The sequence below is a fragment of the Trichomonas vaginalis genome, chromosome VI, assembly GCF_026262505.1.
Source record: "Trichomonas vaginalis G3 chromosome VI, whole genome shotgun sequence".
NCBI lineage: Eukaryota > Parabasalia > Trichomonadida > Trichomonadidae > Trichomonas > Trichomonas vaginalis.
Genome location: NC_067208.1, coordinates 2,905,681 through 2,918,492, shown reverse-complemented (window position 1 = coordinate 2,918,492; position 12,812 = coordinate 2,905,681). Strand labels below are relative to the sequence as shown.

Here is a 12,812-nt window from a genome sequence, read left to right as displayed (position 1 = left end):
TGGCCATTTCTGTATCTCTGGTCATTGTTTCTTTGCTTTAATTAAGCTGCATTCCAAGCGAAATCAATGTCATCAAGAATTAATGTTTCGCCTGTTGCTGCAATGACTTTGACCTTAAGGATTTTATTGTAGCTTGAATCGTAAACTTTGGAATTTGTATTTTGTGGAATTCCATCAAAATAATAAGTCAAATCGAGTTTTCTCGATGTCTTTGTAATAATATTAAATGTGCATGACTTCATTCCAGCACTATACTTGAGCTGTGAATAACCTGCGAGTGTTGACATATCTTGGAATCCTGGTTTCCATCTGTCTTCGCCTCTCTTAGGTGTGTTCCATCTGTTATCGAAATACTGTGAGTCCATGGCTGATTGTTGTCTGTTTTTGCATGAAAAAGATTGATAAATTTGGCAATTTGGTAAAGCATCATATTGGTTCGAAATTGTTGTTGTAGCCGCCTTTGTTGAAGAAAATGCAGCAAGCATTCCAATTACAACACCAATTAATATTGAAACTGTTGAGATTAATGACAAAGTAATGCATTTCTTGTTAAAACAAGACTTTTTAGGTTCATCTTCAATGAGAGATGCATCACCTGCCTCGGTGTCTCTCAATAGAGCTTCATCATTTCCATACATCTTATAATAAAATGATTTTTGTGATGTCCTCTCAAATTTGGCTAAAAAGTTCTCTACCGGGTTCTCAAAATTCCTCATTGTTTTTTTCTATAAAATATTCAATTCAGGACTCAGTTTTGAGGAAAATAAAGGTTAATATGCAATAACTTTTTGAATGCTCAAGCAATAAAACAAATGACTTCAAAAGTTAATTGATTGAGAGGAAAATTAGCCATTTTTATGATGAAATGTCAGAAGTCCGCTACAGTATTGGAATAGGCAGTACATCATAGGGAATGGATTTTGATTGTAATTCCATGTAAAATATTGAATAATTATATAATTTTGAAATATATGTACAGTAATTATGGGAGAAAATATATTATCCATGCCTATAGATTCAAGATGATTGCCGAATAATTTTTTATGATATAATTATTATATTTCATGAATTCTTTGGAAGAATTTGATTGGATTAAAATGAAGCAATGTAAGAATAAAGTACACTATTTTTTCAATTTTTTTATTTTCTATATAATCTCGAAATGTTTCTTACGACTTTTTTACTCACTTAAAACAAAGTCAACGAGAACATTTTGATTTTTATGAATCTTCAATAATTTTGAAATCAAAAATATAATAAAATTTCGAAAAAACTAATAATTCGAAGATCAACAAGAACTAAAATTTTTGAATGATTGCATTCTGATCTTAATCATATTCAAAGCTATTTCTATAATTTGAATTAAATAAAATTTTAAAATAATTTTTTAAAAAAGACCGTTTGGCTGCATAATAACAACAATGATATCTGTTAGAAGAACACATCAGTCAAAGTATTATCTTCTTTTTCTTGAGGTTCATCAGAAGATGAGATAATTTCGTCCGGGTTTTGTTGAATATTTAAGGAAGTCATTGTTGGTTCATTTTCTACATTTCCAGGATCAGTTTCTTCAGACATTTGAGATATTTCATGGGAACTTTCTGAAACATCATTCTTAGAACGTTTGTACAAATAAAAAGCGAGAAGAGCAACCAACAAAATAAAGATTAAACAGCCAATTACTACACCAACTATTACTCCTGTTTTAGAAATAGACTTTGGATTTGAATCAATTGCATTTCCAGGATCAGGTGTAGCCGAAGGAGTTAATTCAGGAGTTGTATTTGCTGTCGTTTGAGGAGTACTTGCTGCAGTGGCGAAATTAGTAATAAATGGAGTTCCAAATGGTGTTTCGAAAACAGTTACAAAAGCAGTGCTAAATGGAGTAGTAAATGGTGTCACATGAGCAGTAGAATGTGCTGTGCTGAATGGTGTATCATGAGGCGTGGTATGAGCAGTACTAAATGGTGTAGAATGTGCTGTTGAAAATGGAGTAGAATGTGCAGTACTAAATGGAGTTGAATGAGGAGTAGAATGTGCTGTTGAATGAGGAGTTGAATGAGGAGTAGAATGTGCTGTTGAATGAGGAGTAGAATGAGGAGTAATTGCATTTGTAGGAATTACACTGTAACCTGAAAATTCGAATGGAAATAAATCTTTTTCTAATGTTTTTGCTGATGGATAAACATATGATTCTGTTGTTTGCTTTGGTAATCTTGTAATTGGTGTTGCAACATATGTATATTCTGTTGGAGATTCAACATCAGAAGTTTGTGGATCTTGAGTTAATGTATTACTTATTCTTGCATATGCATAATCATCTGTACTTGTTCTTTTAATTGCCTTTCCTGTGTTTTCACAAACAGGTTTAGATCCATTTGATTGCATTATTACCTAATTTAGATTTTGTTCATTACTTTTAACGAAATAAATGTAATGATTAGGAACTGACTGTGAATACTCTGGTTCTTTGAAATCATCATTCATCGAAGTCCATCCAATATAAGAATTCAGGTATATTTCATGTCCTCTTCCTTGGTATTCGTTTGTATCTTCTTCTGTATTTGTAAAATCATAAACTTCTGATGTATCTTTGTCCAAAACAAAGCTATTGAAGAAACAGCAACTTTGTGTATAAAAAGATGCATATGCTGTTGGTGCTGATTCATCTTTAGGCATTGGTGGGCCTCCGAAATACAATGCTCCACCTCCGAACTTAATCGACTTTTGATAACGTTTTCTGACATCTTCGGAAACGTCTTTATCATCCAGGAAATTGTTTGTAATGTAGTTATTAATGAATTTTGTATCGAAAATGTCTAATCTATTTGTCAAGCAGCACTCCATGCCTCCGTCAAATGATGCGGCATGGTTTTGCTTAAATTCGCAATGATCTAGTATTGCTTCTCTGCAGGCTAAGGCTGATAAGCCTCCACCGCATGAGTATGCCCTATTTCCATTAAATGTGCACTCTTGGAGTACTAATTTGACGTTGAGAGCATTCTGGGCAAGAGAATCTCCTTCGTAGCAAAGGGCACCACCATATTTATAGGCAATGTTCTGATCAAAGACTGATTTCATTAAGTATACTTGGGATTGGATACAACAGATGGCTCCGCCTGTTGTTGCACGATTTGAAGTGAACGTATTAACTTCATTACTTGTTGTAAGGGAAGATTTAAACACGTAAATGGCTCCACTTGATGCAGGATCCACTCCCGATCCTAAAGCCCAACAAATTTTTATTATTAAATTTTTTATTAAAATATTGCTGAAATAGAACTGAAACTTTGTTTGCTGTGTATCGATATTGTCATTTTCTGATAATTCTCTGGAAACATATTGATAATTATTAATTTCGTTTTCATGTGAATTGGATTTTGCTAAACTCTGAAATGAAGGAGCGTTAGGAATTTCTTCTTGGTTTGTGGAAGAAATTGCCAAACTAAATAGAATTGGAAGAAAAATCATCTTCAGGAAGAGGAAAAAATTCTGAGGAAAATTTGAATGGAAAAATAATTCAGATAAAAAAAGTTTATGTTGATTACGTAAACAATTTTGTGCTACTTAGTAATCAAGCGTACATTGTGCAATTGAAAATCTGCTTTTGGTAATAAATAATTTGAGAACTCTCGTATAAAACGATATTAAGCAAAAATATGAAGAGTATCTGTTGTTTAATAAGATTGAACAAATGAAATTTGAATGATTGATCAAGATTCTCAGCGTTTTATTTTTTTATGTCATGAGCTGATTTTAATGAAAATGGCATCCCAATTTTTTAAATCTCCTATTGCTATCATCTCTTTAGAAATCTGACGTTAAGTTTTTCGACTCGGTTTTTTCACTGAATCAATAAATGATCAAAATTCCTGCATAACTTTGTATAAAAATATAATGGTATATAAATGTGAATCGAAAAACTTGTTTGTGAGCTCTTTTCGAAATCAAATTATAATAAATTTCAAAGGAATGATGTATGTTTCATCTAATGGTAAAGCTGACATGCAAACAATATTAAAATGCATTCTCAAAATCTATATTAATTTCAAGAATAAACGATTTCGGGATTATTCAACTTTTCATTATCATTGAGTATTTTCATTTAAACTCTTTGTATAACAGTAATTTTAACAAAATATGATGAAAATCATAAAAATGTATTTTCAATATTTTGTATCTGTGAATTCAAATGAACAAAATCAATTGGTCTTTGATCTTGAATAAAATAATCCAAGAAGAATTTGATTTTTTGATAAAAATTTAATTATGATTATTTTTATTTCAAAACTTGATATTGAAATACTTTTTGTATTTCCAATATTGTAAAAAACATATTATTATACCGAAATATAAGATATTGCATTTTTAATTAAAATCCCAACTACAAACAAAAATAAAAAACCATATATTAAAATTAGAAATCAACATTATTCATAAATTGATCATCTTCGTCCATTTCAGTGTCCTTTGTTATTAAATCTGGGTCTTCTATATCCAAAGAAACTCTTGTTTGGTCGCTTGCAACATTTCCAATATCAGTTTCATCAGATAACTCAGAACCTTCTGTTTCATCAGTACCTTTCTTAGCGTTTCTGTAATAATACAAACCTAAAGCTGCACAAATGAAAGCAAGAAGTAAACCGCCAGATATAAGGCCAATCAATTTGGCGGCTCTTTCTTTGTCTCTCTTTGCTACATCTTCAACAATCATTTCTATCCAGATAATAGTCTCCGTCTCAATATAAGTGAATGTATAAATGTTGTTACCGAGTGAAATTTGTGTAGTTGTAATTGTTTTAACTACTTTTTGTGTTTGTGTAATTGTTTCATCGGTGTCTGGCGTCCTGCTTCGTGAGGGTGTTTGTGCCAAAGTTTGAAGAGGTGAAGGACCTGGTGTTGCCGCCAATGTAGGGGAAGGTGTCAAAAAAGCTGTACTAAATGGTGTTGAATGAGGTGTAACATGTCCTGTTGAATGTGGTGTGGAATGAGGTGTAACATGTCCTGTTGAATGTGGTGTGGAATGAGGTGTAACATGTCCTGTTGAGTGTGGTGTGGAATGAGGTGTTGAATGGCCTGTACTATGCGGTGTTGAATGAACTGTACTAAATGGAGTAACATGTCCTGTAGAATGTGGTGTGGAATGAGGTGTTGAATGGCCTGTACTATGCGGTGTTGAATGAACTGTACTAAATGGAGTTTTGTGTGCTGTTGAATGTGGTGTAATATGTCCTGTTGAATGTGGTGTAACATGTCCTGTTGAATGTGGTGTACTAAATGGAGTAACATATCCTGTACTATGTGGTGTTGAAAATGATAGAGCAATTATAATGAAAGGAAATATATTTTTAATTTTGAAAGAGTCAAAAAATTCCACTTTATAAATTTTTTTAAAAAAAATCGTTATTCAAAATATTAATTAGCAATGTGAAATTTTTGATTTATGACGATAAAAAATGACAGAATTAACCAATGGCTAGGGAATTCTGTCGAGAATATTTCACATCAATTCATACCATGTTAGAAAGTTCCAAAATGATAACAATAATCAGCAATTTAATTTCGGCGTGTTTCCTGTTCCATACGCGCAGAAGATTGTTTTCTTCCTCAAAGAATCATGCTTATAAACTTTATACCTTATTTTTGTTGTTATTTTAATAAAAAAATCAATTTCTAAATATAAAAAAACGTATTTGTAAACTATTCAATTTTTGGATGCCCTCAATTTGACCAACATTAATTAAAAGTTAGTTATCTTTTTAAATATAAAACTTTGGGTGAGCCAAGATCGACAAATCTGCCTCTCTAGGAGCTCCATAGCTCCCAATCCTCTGTTTCCACTTCCAGATGCGGCGATCTAAAAATACTACATAGTTGCATATGTTAGAATTCTTTTGAATATCGGGGGCCTCGGGCCCTGGGAAGCTTCTCTTGGAAGGAATCACATTTCAGTTTACTGTCAAAAAAAAAAAGACAGTTTACAAAAATTTAAACATCGCACTTTTTTTTGGTGTCTTATTCAATAAACCACACTCTCAATCAGTTAAAATTATTTGCTAATGGAGTCACAAATTTTGATTCCAAGCATATGTGGAATTGCTCTTCAACTGTGATTTTGTGAAGACATTATAAGACATGTTTTCACCGGGGAACCGACCAAACAAACTATTTCAATTTTTCTATTAATTTTTGAGATAAGAAAATTGAGATGTGTTTTATGGTCAGTTTTGGAGAAACTGCCTTTAACTAGGGAATGGAGGTCAATAAACACTCAATTTATTCGAAAAGGCAAACAAAGGCTCGAAATTTCGCAAAAGCGAATGTAAATCCAAATCTCACCAAAACTGACGCCTATAAGATATACATTCTAGAATATCGACACATTTTCGTTGAAATCAAAGCAATCATATATAGAGTAAGCGAAAAGTTCCATCTTTCGCCCGATCCAGAGATTTATCGAACTCTTGATGTTGCTGTTGATTTCATGGATAAGAATTGGGATATATTCAAAGACTTCAAGGGTCTAGCTAAGAAGCAAGGCAACTATTTGAAGTTTATAGGCGTTCTTCACGAAGACACTGACAATCCTAAAGGTTTTTTAATTCGAAAATCAGGAACAATCTTAGGATTGCGTGATGGGAAGAGAAGAAAGAAGAGAGACCTTTCCATTCATGATGCTACGGGTCCTGATCCAAGCGATATCGAATTAATTGATTCTGAATTTGATTCATTCGAATTGGATCAACTCGAAATTTTTTAAGGTATTTCACTGTGGTTGTTGTTAACTTCGGATATCACTTTTTGTATCATTTCACTAATCATTATTAATTTAATCCCCTCAAAAAAAAAATTCGAAATTAAATTTAATCAAAAAAATATTATTACGATCAATTCAAAATTCACACTTAATAAAGCAGTCTAGGCTGTCCTTGTCAACAACATTAATTCACAAAAGATTAATTTAATATCGAAAAAAAAATTGATTCAAATTGGGAAAATTGTCAAAAGAATAATTATAAATTGAGAAAGAATTAACATTATCAATGCCATAAGGTGATGAATAAGAATAATACAAGATCCAAGTTTCAATTTCATAATTTTCAAAAATCAAATTTTTTCATTTCAGAAAAAAGTATTCAAAGGAGACATTTCACAGCAAGTATTATTCAAGATGAAGCAACATTCATTACAGTTTCTTAATTAATCTTCTCAATTTTTTAAAGATCATTTAGGGATCAAAGGTATAATGACACATCCTGAGTACCTCACTATTTATGCGAGCAAAGACATTTGGTAACTCAGAGATTGCTGTCAAAATGATCAAAAAAAAAGGTATGGATAATATTTGATTGAACTTTATTGAGTTCATCATAAATATTTGCAAAATAAATGAAGCATCAGAAGCTTTTTATTTGCAAAGTAAAAAGGAGCAACAATGAAGATTGATGATCTTTTGCTCCTGATATATCCTTTGCTTAGATCATTTTAGTTAATATTCCATATTGGGTTGATGAATGAAGATCAAAAGAGGAAAATTTATTTTACATAACAAGTTTTTCATAGTAATAAGCTTCAAAAAAAAACTTTGAAAAGATCATTGTTATTAATGCACTTCAATTGAGTTCTCATTTTACTTTATTGTTCTTAAATATGAGGCAAAAAGAAAGAAAGAAAGAGGTAAATTTCTTTGTATATTTTAGTTACATATAGAACTTGTCATTAGTTCTGCGACGTAGAATAATGAAAGAAGTCGATTCCCTTTCGAAACCACTTTGTTTTCGCCTCACATAACTCTCTTCATGAGTTGTGATGAACAAACAAAGACAATGAGATAGAATCTCTTTCAATAACATTTTGTTTTCGTCTCACATCAGACTCTTCATGAGCTGTGACGAACGAACAAAAGAAGAGAGATGAAAAATAGCATGAAATTTTAATTTTCCTCTTTTGATCTTCAACGGTAAGAAAAGATGTTTCTTTATTCTTGCTGAATCAATACCATAATGGAAATTAACGCTGTACCTTAATGTTCCCGGGTGATCGCATTATTCTTTTATTTTCCCAATTTATTCAAGAAAAAAAAATGGAATTCAAATTGGTTTTTTAAATATGTGAATACACATATTTGCCCTATAATTGGAAATAAAATGCTCCAGATGTAATTATAATACCCATAAATAATCCATTGGGCGTGGATTATATATTAGTATTATAATTACATCTGGAGCATTTTATTTCCAATCTGCTTTGAAAGCGGTATATATATGGGCAACTCGTGCCAATTTGAAATGCTTTTTTTTATGAAACTCTTTAATCCTATTTAATAATGACCAATTAAAGACTGATACAGAAGTGATGAAGGAGTTAATTGCAGCCACCGTTGAAATATCGCCCTCTTAATTAATTGATTAAATTCATTTTTATTTTACACATCAAAAAAACAATATTTTTTTTCTTCAGTTTAATTTTTACTAGAAATCAAATATAATTTACTTTCCTTTCCCAATAGTTTATTACAATTCATCAGAATGCCAAACGCTTCAAATAATTTACAAAAAAATTATATTTGAAGAATATAATCATTTATCTTAGTACAATAATATATTGTATGTGATTATATTGATGATTTAGTAAACAAAATATGGAATCCTAGCTAATATCAAATTATTTTTCATGATTTCATTCAACGAATGGTAATTTTGTAGTGTAGTAATCATTGAAAAACTGTAAAGAGATGCTAACATCTGTGTAATATTCTATTCTTATCTTTTTTGAAGATATTATTCTTAATCAAAATTATTTGCGTTGTTTAAATATAAAAATGTGGATAACTTATATATTTGAGATGGAACTAATGCATTTTACAAAAATGAACTCAAAAATATTTTAAATATTCTATTTCTATTGAATTCGAAACAAAAAGGAAATGACAACATTTTGCCTATTTTGTTAATAATCCTGCTAAGGATAACATAGATTCAAAATTGTATTATTTTTGAGATATTTTTCCCGTTCTGACAAAATTATTTGCTTGATCCTTTCGAATTTCTATGAAGTTTCCTCATAGTATCCAATTGCTTTAAAAAAAAACTTTTGACAATGTATTTTCGAAAAGATTTCAAGAGTTGTAAGTAGAAATTCATAATGTATTGAATGTATGACTAAATTAATAAGGAGATATATTACAATTATCGTTTCAAGAAAAGATTGTCAATTTTCAGATTGAAAGAGTATTGAAAAGTTTCGGTTTATTCATATTTTGATCGAAGTTGAAAATTAGATTGACAACACTATAGTGAAGAAATTGTCTGATGTAAATTGGACTTTAATTTTTTGAAAGAGTATTATTTTGAGGGAAAAATTGTTAATTATGCTGTTATCCAAAATTATTAAAATCGCATATTGTATGTAATAAAGATTTTGAGCAAAATTTGTAACCTTAATAAAAGTTAAATAATAGAATTGAAGCCTTTTCAAAAGTCATTATTTCGTGTTAGTTTTTTATTGAATGTAGAATTAATATGACATCAAAATTCTATTAAAATGATGCTTCAATTTGAATTTTCATGTGTTTTTAATATGCACCATAAGATAGTATTCTTTGTTCACTATCAACATTTTTTGTAAATTATATAATTTCAATATTCATTCAAATTTCAATCAAAATATAAAAATTAAAATAGAATAAAATATCATTAACAATATGTTTGCATCTCAATTGTCTTTAAAATTTGTCACTTTCACAAAATGCTAAATGTTTTATTCCTTTTGTTTATACAGGTCAAGAAGTTATATAGTGATATAAAAGAAACATCATTAGAGTGTTCAAATTCAAATCCATGCGTTTTTACTATAGGAGCTGACTCGAAAAACAATGTAACTTTCTTGAATTTGTTTAATCTAGAAAGTGCCGATGAAGTAAGATATTCATATACAAAATATACTTCGTTGTCAGACATTTCAACATGGAATATTGCATCAGATGAAGAAAAAAATAAAGTTTGGAAATCCATGTCATCTCTTTCGGTTTACGTAAAACCTGCTTCCACAAAAGATATTAATGTAAGAGGAGGGAAAATTAGGAACTCAATATGCCCTAGTGGTACGATCATCTCGACAAAAGAATCATTCAATATCCAAGATTACTCATCAAATCCGATTGGGCAGCCACCATCTCAGTTTTGTCTTATATTTTTACATCAAAAAGCTTCAGTTGTTGTTAAAAACACACTTAATAGAAATGATCAACTTACTTACAGAGTTGGCTATAATGATTACAGAAGAATTGGTTGGCAAAGATCAAAAACTATTAATTCAGATCGAATTCCTATATATCTCATATTCAAATTATCTAATAATAATGAAATTAGAAAATTTACTATCAATCTGAATAACGTTCAGCCACAGGGTCATGAAGAGGCTGAATATAACAGTAAAGACATCCCTACTCTCGATTCAATTGATGAAAGTGAAGAAGAAGGAAATGAAAATGGAGAAACTGAAGAAAGCAGCTCGGATATTATTGATGAACCACCTGATGAAATAGAAGAATCATCCTCCTCAATATCCTCTTCTTCTGAACTTGTCAGTCAAATTTCAATTACACCTTTACAAACTCCGGAAGAAACATGGGAAGGAGATTGGGATGACCCACCAAATGTTATTGTTAGAGGTAATGATGTTCCAGAGATTCATGAAACCCATCCACCAATTCAAACTGATTACATTAAAACTCCTGTTCCAAAAGTCACTACATATATCAATGTGACGATGGGAACCTCCATAATAGTAGTTGTTGTAATTCTCACTATTGTTAATATAATCAGAACTGTTAGAAAAATGAGAGGAAATGAGTGTGGTAGAATTTACGAAAAAGTGACACTTAGCCTTAAATTTCCAAACACTATTTTTTGATTGTATTTTGTTATTTATATATTTATATATATATGTATATATTTCTATATGTATATATTTATATATGTATATATTTATATATGTATATATTTATATATGTATATATTTATATATGTATATATTTATATATGTATATATTTATATATGTATATATTTATATATGTATATATTTATATATGTATATATTTATATATGTATATATTTATATATGTATATATTTATATATGTATATATTTATATATGTATATATTTATATATGTATATATTTATATATGTATATATTTATATATGTATATATTTATTAGAAACTGCTTCATGCTGTGTTGAGTATTATTGAATAATTTGAAGTAGTGGTTTTTGAAATCAGCACCCCTATGAGAGCGCTGGCGACCGAAACACCACTAGTAAGATTGTGTATTAGAAACTGCTTCATGCTGTGTTGAGTAAGCTTCGATATCTTTATCAGACCACCTTTAAATTAACCACTCACATTCTCACTGTGGTCCATCTAAAATTTGTAAGCTTTATGACATAAAATTATATTATATGCAGGATCCCACCTATTACTTAATCTTTTTGGAATAAATGTTTTATAATATTTATCGATTGATTGTAATTTTTTGTATAAAAAAAGTTTTTTATTTATATTAAAAATATATTCGGTTAATGATATTATCTTATAATTTGTAAATAAATCTAGTAATAAAATAACTTTAATAGTTGGTGTCACTTTTTCGAAAATTCTGGTTTTTTCATGGGAACCTCCATAATAGTAGTTGTTGTAATTCTCACTATTGTTAATATAATCAGAACTGTTAGAAAAATGAGAGGAAATCAGATTTCTGGCATGAGCGATATTTCTGATTATGAATCAATAGAATCTATATCATATTCAGAATATACGGATGAATTTCTTATAGATTGAATATATATTGTTTGTTATTTTTGTTTGTAAAAAAATTCTTATGAAAAAAGCTAAATTTGAGATCTCAATCATTAGTTCCACATTACACTTATTCTAATGTTAGTTTATATTCTGAAATTTATGTTATAATTACTCAGAAATTTTGCGTTTAAGTATTGCTTATTAGCAATTTCTCAAAAATGACAGCAAATGTTATGCATCTTCTATGAGAAAATAAATATATTCAAAAGAGCAATTGAATATTTAGATTACATACCCTATATTTCCAACTCTTGGAAAATTTTCATGACCCCCTACCCAGGGTCCTAAAATGGGTATTTTCCTCACACAGACACCGTGGTTTTTTGAGCCGGGAAATAAATAGCGCAGACAGTTTCTACATATAGAGACATGCTTATACTTAGAGTTTGACGGGAATCTAAAGTGATTTTTTTCTGCATCGCGAAATCTAATGCAATCTCAAAATCATGAAGAAACTGCGAATCGGAGCGCAATTTTTTAATATGTTAATATATAAAGGTACCCCTACTACTGCAAATGCTTCAAATGAAAATCTAAGAAATCAGATTAATTTGATCACATTAGTATAGTATTGGTCAAACCAAAAACTCATATGTTGATATATAGCCTATGGATATTCATATTATCTACTTTTCATTGAATTACATAAGATTTAATAATCTCATAAATATTCTTTTTAATTTTCCGAATTCCGTGTGCATTTAGATTGCCCATACCTGTATATAATAATTCTAGAATGGTTTGGTTAGATATTAAGTTTTTTAGATTAATATTTTAACATTTTGATAAAACAAGCATTTGTTCCATTTTAGAATCGCCATTGAACTCTGGTTTGACTAACATGATGTTGTATGATCAAATAAATTCTAACTTCATGAGATAAATTTTGAAATTAGAAAATGCGATATCTGACTCAAATATTTATAAACACATTTAACATTCAATGATAAAC

The 12,812-nt window shown here is 29.7% G+C and overlaps 6 protein-coding genes across 6 annotated transcripts; 2 read left to right on the top strand and 4 right to left on the bottom strand.

Moving 5' to 3' along the window:
* Positions 1-41: 41 nt before the first annotated feature.
* Positions 42-638, bottom strand: TVAGG3_0796130 (alpha-amylase family; the record flags this gene model as incomplete). The annotated part of the gene is made up of 1 exon (XM_001305220.1): positions 42-638. One exon carries the CDS (start codon positions 636-638, stop codon positions 42-44), a length of 597 nt encoding a protein of 198 aa, XP_001305221.1.
* A 793-nt stretch (positions 639-1,431) lies between these two features.
* TVAGG3_0796120 (bifunctional inhibitor/lipid-transfer protein/seed storage 2s albumin superfamily protein family) lies at positions 1,432-2,388 on the bottom strand (the record flags this gene model as incomplete). The annotated part of the gene is made up of 1 exon (XM_001305221.1): positions 1,432-2,388. One exon carries the CDS (start codon positions 2,386-2,388, stop codon positions 1,432-1,434), a length of 957 nt encoding a protein of 318 aa, XP_001305222.1.
* A 6-nt stretch (positions 2,389-2,394) lies between these two features.
* On the bottom strand, positions 2,395-3,081 carry TVAGG3_0796110 (pectin lyase-like family; the record flags this gene model as incomplete). The annotated part of the gene is made up of 1 exon (XM_001305222.1): positions 2,395-3,081. The coding sequence occupies one exon, from the start codon at positions 3,079-3,081 to the stop codon at positions 2,395-2,397; it is 687 nt and encodes a 228-aa protein (XP_001305223.1).
* A 1,264-nt stretch (positions 3,082-4,345) lies between these two features.
* TVAGG3_0796100 (uncharacterized protein) lies at positions 4,346-5,341 on the bottom strand (the record flags this gene model as incomplete). Its single annotated transcript, XM_001305223.2, has 1 exon — positions 4,924-5,289. The coding sequence occupies one exon, from the start codon at positions 5,287-5,289 to the stop codon at positions 4,924-4,926; it is 366 nt and encodes a 121-aa protein (XP_001305224.1).
* Positions 5,342-6,212: 871 nt separating this feature from the next.
* Positions 6,213-6,760, top strand: TVAGG3_0796090 (uncharacterized protein; the record flags this gene model as incomplete). The annotated part of the gene is made up of 1 exon (XM_001305224.1): positions 6,485-6,760. One exon carries the CDS (start codon positions 6,485-6,487, stop codon positions 6,758-6,760), a length of 276 nt encoding a protein of 91 aa, XP_001305225.1.
* A 2,987-nt stretch (positions 6,761-9,747) lies between these two features.
* On the top strand, positions 9,748-10,914 carry TVAGG3_0796080 (uncharacterized protein; the record flags this gene model as incomplete). The annotated part of the gene is made up of 1 exon (XM_001305225.1): positions 9,748-10,914. The coding sequence occupies one exon, from the start codon at positions 9,748-9,750 to the stop codon at positions 10,912-10,914; it is 1,167 nt and encodes a 388-aa protein (XP_001305226.1).
* Between the last annotated feature and the right edge of the window lie 1,898 nt (positions 10,915-12,812).